Source organism: Buceros rhinoceros, unplaced genomic scaffold, assembly GCF_000710305.1.
Source record: "Buceros rhinoceros silvestris isolate BGI_N320 unplaced genomic scaffold, ASM71030v1 scaffold9966, whole genome shotgun sequence".
Classification (NCBI taxonomy): Eukaryota; Metazoa; Chordata; class Aves; order Bucerotiformes; family Bucerotidae; genus Buceros; species Buceros rhinoceros.
In genome coordinates, this window is record NW_010419302.1 from 1 (window position 1) to 9,547 (window position 9,547).

Genomic DNA, 9,547 nt, shown 5'->3' on the forward strand with positions numbered 1-9,547 from the left:
ATTCACGCACCCCTTGTGACAGTTTGGTCTAATAGTAATATTCGGGTCTGGGGTCTTCTTGTTCTTCATTGGGTCTGAAAAATTATTCTGGTCTAATTATCTTCTGACTTCTTGTTGACTTTCTTCACTGTCTCCAGCCAAGCTGTTGTTCTGTGTGTTACACCTGCTGTTGACGGCTGTAGCCTTGAAGCCTTCCTATCTTCTAATTTACGCAAGTTCTGGAGGCCCTGTTTTGACTAGGTAGGTGCATGTTCAGTAAATCTGAGTAGAAATTTACAGCTTGTGGCCTGCAGCTTCAGCAACTCTAGATACACGTGCTAAGTAGAGCTAAGCAAACAGTATACTAAATCACACAACATTGTAACTCTAAGTAAATGATTCGTTCTGTTTAAAACTTACTTATGTAAGGTTACTAATGCCTCGTAACACCGAGAGGCGCTCCTGCTCAAGGGGAGGGTTGCCTGGCATGCAGCCCAGTTGCTGTCCAGGCAGAATTCAAACTGGGCTGATCCACTGATCTGTGGTTGTGGAGATCAGTACCATGCAGCCACACTGCCTAGCAGGGAGAGCTCCAAGAAGGTTCACTCAGGCGGTCATGTCGTAATTCTGGGAGAGCGGTTGGCTCGTAGTCAACCTGCATTCAGTGGCAAAGGTATAGCCACACGTTTCTGTTACTTCTGCTCCTTTGTAGGTTTCCTGGAGGAATCTTGGTCCATCTAAGGCTCAGGTCTTTACCTCCTTTGCAGCCTATACCAGAGCTCTTCAAAATAAATGGGAACAAAACAACCTGGTGAGACTGTACAGGAGGCAGCAAGGCACATCCACATAATCAGACAAGCATCGTTCATTGCAGGATCTGCTGTCCGTATTGGAACAAAACCCTATTTTCTCTATATGGCAGTTATTGTACTAACGAATATAGGCTACCAGTAGTTAATGTTCTCTCTTTCACGGTGTTATTCAAATTACCAGTGCTCTGACATCGCAATTCTGAAGAGGCTACAAGGCAGGATTTCAGCGGCTTCCGTGAAGTGTTTTTGAACATACCCAGATTTGGGCTTGTTTCATTGATCAAGTTGAGTATACTGGGAAGGCAGTCCTCAGAAAGGTAACAAGTTACTGACAGACATCGGGCAGGCAATGGAGAGGAAATAATGAATCTGCCCCTTTACCTTCCCTTCCACACTTTTCTGTTTAGATTAACAAAATCTGCATGGGAAGAATAATGTGTCTTTTGTAATGAAATCGTATGTAGGAACACCTGGCTCCATATACAAGGGCAGTATCTTAATGCAAACTCTTCCGCCCCATTAATAAGATCCCCATTGTTAACAATAACTCACCCCCTGATTGCAACAACTAAGAAAATACTGTATTAATAGAAAATACTGTTGAAATTGCTGTGGATTTCTGTATTTTGCAATTTGTAGTTTTATCCCTGAAAACAAACTACTTGAAAAAGCAGCTAATGGTGTTCAGCATTTGTTGTGGCTGTTTCTACCCACAGCAGATGAGGAAAGGAAAGATGGGAAAATAGTTAAATTCACTAGAATACGATGTAGAATGAAAATACTTCTCCCAGAGTTTCTTAATAACCTTTCTGGAGTAACAAAACTTTAACTTGCATTGTCAAGACAAGCAGTAAGAAGAAGAGGTCTGAGTAGACAAGAGGTGGTAAGACATTAGGCTAAGCCTGGGAACCAGCCGGTTCAAGGTCTTGTCTCTAAATCCATGTACAACTTCAATAAACTTCCCAAGTACTCACTATTGTATAAAAATAAGGGAAATTAAGAGAAATATTTTTCTCAGTTCCTATTTATACTGATCAAAAACAGGAGGCAAAAATACAACTAAGGCAAAACTTTATTTTTTTTTTTTTTTTGGTAGAAAGAAAAATGAAGCCGTCTTTAATAACTAAACAGTATTTTCTAGGTTTCTTCTGCAGCAGAACCTTCACCAAGCCTCATTAAACTGGTAAGTCTTACTCAGTACATCTTTTCAAGTAAAGCAAAAATACCAAATGAGATTTTAAGAGGCTTTTCAAAATATTTCTTCAGACCATGGCACCCGAATACTCATTAAAGGGGGATAACAGCCACTGCTATTTTACTCACCCTCTTAAACTGTATCGACCGTATAAAACCTTTTTCCAGGCGCTACCCCCCTTATTTTTTCACTTTGCACGATCCCAAGTACCAGTGAAACTACCACATTTCTGTTAGTTGGGTGCTGGCACCTGGCTCAGAAATTGCTGTCCTAACCCAAATAATGTTAAATTACTGCACACGTGAAGGTCAGTACAACACACACACACATCTTCGCGCTATACTTGCCTGTCAGGCAAAGGCAACGTTACAGTATTAATTTTACTTGCACTTAGGTAAAAGCGGAACTCTACTTGTCTGCAAAGCAAGAGATTTTGAACGGTATTGTGAATTACACGTACACGTGTTCCTCCTGTAGTCTCATACCAACTATATGCATACATTATTTAAGCAGTGAGATGGTTTTTAGCTTGTTCTTCGTACAGGACACTTGCTACATGCCCTAATATTCAGTTATATATAAAAACAAACAAACAAAAAAACCCCTGTGTAATAGTTCTTTAATACTTATTTGTTAAAATCCTAAACAGCCTCATGGTAGCTGTTAGGTAGTTACCAGTCTCTTCCAAAGATATGCAGTAATAAAGAAAAAACTCTACCCTTAAGCAGCATCTGAGAAAACAACTTAATGTAGCTGCCACTTAGTGGCAGCAACCATTTAGGCATTTTTGGTATTGATACTTCTCTTTATCATCATATAATTTTTGCATTAATCAACAAAAAAGTAGGCCCCAATCCAGCAAATACTTGTGTGTGCAAATGTTTTTCTTCCACGTGGAATATTTCAAGTTAAGACTCATCAGATGAGCAAAGTTACGAACTTGCATAAATCTTTACAGGAGGGGGATTCTTAGTGCTTAAAAACTTAACTGTATTATTTTGTAGGACTAAGATCCAATTCTAGACTTAGAGAACGTAGGAAACACACTTATAAAGAACAGATATGTTGCTTTAAAATAAATGCTTTCAAAGCAAACAAGAGCCTCTAGAAATGTGTGTGCCTTCTCTCTGAACACTTTAATCCTACCTGGTGTAACACGGGTCCAGTCTTCCTGCCCTAGTTCTTGGCTACTGCATGAGGAATCAGTAAAGTGCTTGTCACAAATTCTGCATTTGTGGAATAAAATCAAATTTAGGTACCTCCAGAATGTTTTCAGATTTATAAACTAAATTAAGGGCTGATGCCTGATCACGTTTCCCTGAATCAGTAATAAATATAATGTTCTTCATTCCGAAGATGTTAGAATTCTACTAGGACTAGGTATATTCTGCCTTTGTCCCAGAGAAGTCATCCTCCATCTTCGGGGGAAAAATCTTAACTAGATTTAATTTCAGTGTAAATGTTCTTGGTTGACTGAAATGTGATGCTCATGCAATTTCCCAAGCATCAGCACTCAATGTGACAGTTAGCTTTGTTTAATCAAACATGGAGCACCAGTACTTGTTCACAGTATCTCCACTCGGAATTGTGTTCATAATTGGTTCCCAAATGCACCAGAATCCTGAGAGGTCTTGCTTGCCCTTCGACCTTTCCTTTGATTGATGTGTTTTGTTCCTCTTGAAAAAAGTATCTTTGATATTAGCTTTGAGATAAATTGTATTGATCTTTGTGGCATCTTCTCATTAACATACTTGTGAATACTGAAATTATTAACACTTTCTCTTATATATATATATTTGTAATTTTTTGCTAGCTTTCAGATAATTAATGTATGAGAACTGGCTTAGACTGTATGGTCTCTGTAGAGAACTTCTGTTCTGTTGTCTGCTCCTCATACGAAAACAAATAATGGTTTGAAATATTTAGCCATGTGTTTGGATGGTTTTTTTAAAGGCTTTGGTGTTGCTTATCGTTATCTTCCAGTCAGCTACAGGATAATAGCAACAGCAAACACATTGACAATGCAGTTCATTGTTCGGTTTTCCCATCTCACCGTGCAGGTTCCTAGAAGAGATTATTACAAAATAAAAATAGAATGCCAGTGTCTTTACAAAAGTCTCTTTATCACAGTGTAAATTATGCCAAATTAGTATGAATAATTGAGCCATGATTTAAGGTAAGTCTATTACGTCATTTTGGCTATAAATAGACTACCCTTCTCAAAACATTTCCATCAGCTTGTACATTGTTTACTACTTAACAGGCTTAAGACACTTTTCAGGAAAACACAATTTCAGTATCGCTCTTTAAAAGCTGGACTTGCAAAAATCTTTGAAAATCTCATACTGAAATTGGCAAGTTTTGGCTGGGATAGAGTTAATTTTCTTCCTAGTAGCTGGTAGATGCCTTTGGATTTAGCATGATAATAATGTTGATGACACACTGAGGTTTTAGTTGCTGCAAAGCAGCCCTTATCCTAACTTAGAGATGTCTCAGGTTCCCACGCTCTGCCGGGGAGCAGGTGCAGAAGAAGCCGGGAGGGAGCGTGGCCAGCACAGCTGACCCAGCCTAGCCAAAGGGATGTTCCACACACCAACCAGGGAGAGCTGGCGGGGGGAGTTGCTGCAAAGCAGCCCTTATCCTAACTTAGAGATGTCTCAGGTTCCCACGCTCTGCCGGGGAGCAGGTGCAGAAGAAGCCGGGAGGGAGCGTGGCCAGCACAGCTGACCCAGCCTAGCCAAAGGGATGTTCCACACACAAACCAGGGAGAGCTGGCGGGGGGAGGATATCACCCATCAGTGGGTGGTAAGCAATTGCATCACTTGCCTTTTCTTGGTTTTTATTTTTCCCTCTTTTTGTTATATTTCTTTTCATTACAATTGTTGTTGTTTGTTATTATTTACTATTATTGTTGGGGTTTTTTTTTTCAATTATTAAACAGTTCTTATCTCAATCCAGGAGTTTTACTTTTTTTTTCCGGATTTTCCTCCGCATCCCACCAGGAGGGCAGAGCAAGTGGCCACATGGTGCTTAGCTGCTGGCTGGGGTTACACCACGACAGCAATATAATCAGACAAGAATTCAGAACAAAAAGACTGGATCAAATCCATTCTAATGTAGTGTTATCTCTTCTATTGTATCAATATCTTACAAGCCAAGGAAACACAAAGATCAAGACAGCAATATAATCAGACAAGAATTCAGAACAAAAAGACTGGATCAAATCCATTCTAATGTAGTTTTATCTCTTCTATTGTATCAATATCTTACAAGCCAAGGAAACACAAAGATCAAACTGTACTTGTTTACTTCATTTTTAACTTTTTTTAATCTTAACTGACTTTCTAATGCCATCCCTATTTTAACATTAAATCTTGGTGCCCTCTTATAAGAAGACCTTTCTGAGTCTGTGACAGACATAAGATTATTTTAATCTTATTTCCCTTTGATACTCTGAACCTGGGGGAAAAAAATGCATTTAGAACTAATTTAGAATCAATAAAAACACATTCAAAGCCAGTCTGATGTTAAGCAACTGAAACACACATTGTTAGACAAACCATTTCTACTTTTTACCAAGTTCTGCTCTCCTCCAAAGAGGAGTTTTTTACAGCAGACAGACAGGTATGTTTAGGACCATGCACTTGCATTTAGTGCAAGCAATGTTTTACTGCTTCTTCAACTGCTCCACGGTTACAGATGAGGCTTAAATGTTTTGACTCGTTTCAAAATGAAGGCATTTCTACTCCTGCTTCGCACAATTTACAAAGCAATGCATCTTAATGGAGGTATTGACTGCTAACCAAGTATTTCTGCAGGGATTAAAACCAAGCATCTACTTCTGGAAGCTACTGCTTCTACAATCATCCTTGAAAAAGTTCAACTGAACTATTACAACTAAGCAATACATTTACTATACATTTTTAATTTGAGTGAGGAAACTTACCATCAGTTGTGGTATCCCAAAAGCATGAGCTTGCTGTGTGAAGACCAGCTCCACTCCTCTGCATCACCGCACAGGTTACTGCAAGATACAGTCACAAAATCAAGAAACTCATTATTTAAGCAGAAGAGGTGAATCACTCACTGCTTCTGAACTCAAGCCTGCATTACGTTTTCAAATGGCTGGCAGGTGGCATTCAGCTAAGTCAAAACCTTTTTCAACAACCCCCTCGCCAGTATTTTCCTCACTAACTTAGTATTCATGTTACAATTATTTTTACTCACGTAAAGACAACAGCTTTAGCAAAATGCTTGCTAATAGGATTACGGTTTTTATCGTTTAAACTACTTAGGTATGGCTTGTGCCATGTGCACCTCAGAAAGGGACTGCAGGTGCTGTCCTGCGGGTACAGCAGAAGCTACACTTAATGAGAGCTGTTTCCCCAAGAGTACTGGTTGACTGCTTTCTGAAACCAAACTCCAGTGACGTGCAGCCTTTCTAGACTGACCTGCAAAGGTCTTAAAAACAGCGACAGTCTGAAACCAAGACTTTCAAAACAGAAGAGAGCGCGATCACTTGCCAATACATCAACACTTCACAGAAGGACCGAAGCAGGTTAAGCTTCTGCTTATTTCCATTTTCCTTCTACGGATATGCATACAAATCTAATGGGACACAACTCAGCATACAGGACTGAAGTCTTTCAAATGTCTGTATTTATAGGAAGCTTAATCCTACTAAAAATTTTATTTAAGACAAACAGTTATTTCCTGAACTGATACAAAAAAGTTTATGTAATTGTTTTGAGGTTGCTTAACAGTCACAGAAGACTTTCTAACATGTCATCTTCTGTGCGACGTGTTGCTAGCACACTTAGCCCAGGTGAAACTTCCACGGTTTTATCACAGCTATTACTAAAATCTGTACAATGGAAGAGTTCAGGTATCTGCTCTTCTTTGTTTACAGTTTAAAACTTTCTATGGAATATAGCATTGCATTTGAATTAACCTTTCAGCAATTATCTGCTGGGACTGTAGGTGGTAAAATTATATCTGCTTGTACTTACCGATGTACTTGTATGTTTTTCCAAGTTTTACCAGATGTGTCAGCGACTGTTCTACTATAGCAGCAGTCCACTGGTTGACTTTGTTGTGATTATAATCTGCCTTGCCTAAAACGCTTTCTATGCACTAAAACAGAGGAAAAAGAATAGTGACATTAAACATACTTCAAAAACATAGAGGCTTAAAATGTCTTGCATAATCTGAGGAATTTTATCTGGCAATTGGAGTACTTTAAATCACTTGAGCTCATTGGGTATCAGTTGCTGAATGGGAAGTAAAACGAGCCTTCCCAGAAACTTATTTTTAGTACTTATTAACCATGTTACTATATGGAGAAAAATGAGACCCTGACTGAACATTTCTTGTAGGGAAGACCTTATCCATATGCTTTAAGTACCAAGTCAAGTGAACGGATCCATTTATCGGTGAAGATACTAACACATCCCACTGCTCCTAATGACTGCCAACTCCAGGTTGGCTTTCAGAAGCTACTGTAATAGAAATGGTATTACTCAGACCAATAATGTCAGCTTGGGCTGGCCAGCCTTTCAGAGTCTGCGAGCAATATACCAAAATCTTCAGAGCTAGAGCAGCAATAGTGAGATGCATACTCCAGCTGAAAAGATGAGGAAGATATGAGAGACACTCAAGGCTCATAACTAGCAGCACAAGAAATATCTGAACTGCTTGAAAATTGTGTGTTCTTCCACAGCTACAGATTGGCAACCCTTGATTGAACTTAAAATGAGTGAACAGAAAGCCTTCTCTGACTGTAACTCCTAAACTGCATTCTCTACTCTTAAGAAATGAATTATGTGCTAATGGATACTTCTTAAATTTGAGAAATCAGGTTAAGAAATGCACGCCTGGAAAGGTTAAGTGAAATAAAACTATGTTCTCCTCTGACTCAGTAAAATTAATTCCATGCACGGACCACCACTGACCACTAACAGGCTGGGTGAGAAACTTGTGCCCCAGATCTTGAAGAGCCCAATTAGTCCCGATCACAGTGTATAAAGCTGAACAAAGGATTCAACAGAAACAAACATTCCAAAACAGAATAGAAGACAGAAGAGAGACAAGATGATCCCTCAGGGATTTTGGCCCTACCAGAGATGTACCCGGTGCTAGAGCTCCTCAGCTCTGGTTAAGCTTTCAATTGGAGGGAGAAACGCTTGGCTTCACTCCCAGCGTCTGGAGACTCTGTCACACCGTATTTGGCCTTTCAAGGCAGGGACGGTTATATAAAGGGTTGAATTGTCATTTATCTGACATCCAAGAGCTTGTTGTTGTGTACTGGAGCCGTTCTAAAAGTGCAGCCCTTTCCCTTCCTTCCAGGGCAGGTGGGAAAGAAACTGCAGAGCGCCTCTAGGGATTCCTGATTCAAAATGCTATTTCCCTGCAAAACCTGACAGCGTCTATACGCCACAGGCTCTTCATTGATCACTTTCCAGTCAGGAGGTATTTGATTTAGACCATCAGGCTAGTCACTTTCAGCCTGTTCTTTTTTGTAAAAACTGTTTTTCAAAAGCATTGCTAGAATTAGGAGCTGATGCAGTGCAACCTCCTGCTCAAGCCAAGGCTAACTTACAAGTCCGATCACATTGCTCAAGGCCTTGTCCAGTCAAGTTTTAAAAATCTCTAAGGATGGAGACTCCACAACCTCTCCCTGTGACTTCTCTAGTGATTAACTAATCTCTAGCTGGACAAAGGGGAAAAAAATAACAAGTCAGAGTGAGTTTCCCTTGCAACTTGCGACTGCTGTCCTTTGTCTTTCCACTGTAAGGCAAAATTCTGTCTGTATCTTCTCTCATCTACCTTCTCATCTTCAGGTAGTTGCAGACAGCAATTAGAAGAAGCTTAAAGCAGCCCCAAATGAAACTCTGTCTTTACTTGACATAATACTTTCATATGGGACTGAATTTATCTGGGATGGCCAACGAAAGGAACTGCTTTTGCTATAGTGCAGCATAAGGTAAAGAATTTCTTTGAAGTACAGCGTATGGGACTGAATTTTTCTGGGATGGCCAATGAAAGGAACTGCTTTCGCTATAGTGCCGCATAAGGTAAAGAATTTCTTTGAAGTACAGCTGTTAGCTAAAACCCACCTCCTTAACTATGTTGTGGGCCTCATCAGCATTGAAGATCATCTGAAATAAAAATTTATTATTATTATTAGTTCTGATTGATAGAAAAGTAAACAAATGATGCAGTTTTACTCTAAGTAACATGTAGTGATCCTTGTCTGGTTACTTGCATTGTGTAGTCTGTTAGTACATTTCTAAAATCTTACCCTTTTTTCCCCAGCACCATACATAGTTTATGTAGTATGGTTTTGCTAGTCACATTTGAGCGGGTCAAAACATCTTGGGCCTCAGTGACCTTGCAAAGAGGTTCAATTTACACTCTCTGTAAAGATTAAGTTCCTCTACTGTCTATGCTTGTCATGGGAATATTCTCCAAGATAAAAAATTAAATGACAAATCTTTTCCTCTGAATCTTAATCCAGGTTTCTGCTGGAGTAACGGGTTTACTAATCCTGCTGCCCAGTGGT

At 39.5% G+C, this 9,547-nt stretch overlaps 1 protein-coding gene across 1 annotated transcript; it reads right to left on the bottom strand.

The window, feature by feature from the left end:
- Positions 1-3,468: 3,468 nt before the first annotated feature.
- On the bottom strand, positions 3,469-9,143 carry DYNLT3 (dynein, light chain, Tctex-type 3). Its single transcript, XM_010138860.1, has 4 exons — positions 9,102-9,143; positions 6,996-7,119; positions 5,933-6,010; positions 3,469-4,050 (listed from the first exon to the last, which is right to left on the bottom strand). The coding sequence occupies exons 1-4, from the start codon at positions 9,141-9,143 to the stop codon at positions 3,974-3,976; spliced, it is 321 nt and encodes a 106-aa protein (XP_010137162.1). The 3' UTR covers positions 3,469-3,973.
- Positions 9,144-9,547: the final 404 nt, after the last annotated feature.

What these genes read in the sequence shown, in the direction of transcription:
- DYNLT3 (XM_010138860.1), bottom strand. Translation starts at nt 9,143, where the DNA reads ATGATCTTCAATGCTGATGAGGCCCACAACATAGTTAAGGAG. An exon ending in AAAAACATACAAGTACATCG is followed by an intron (nt 6,011 to 6,995) that starts GTAAGTACAAGC and finishes TGTATCTTGCAG; the next exon opens with TAACCTGTGCGGTGATGCAG. An exon ending in TTGGGATACCACAACTGATG is followed by an intron (nt 4,051 to 5,932) that starts GTAAGTTTCCTC and finishes AATCTCTTCTAG; the next exon opens with GAACCTGCACGGTGAGATGG.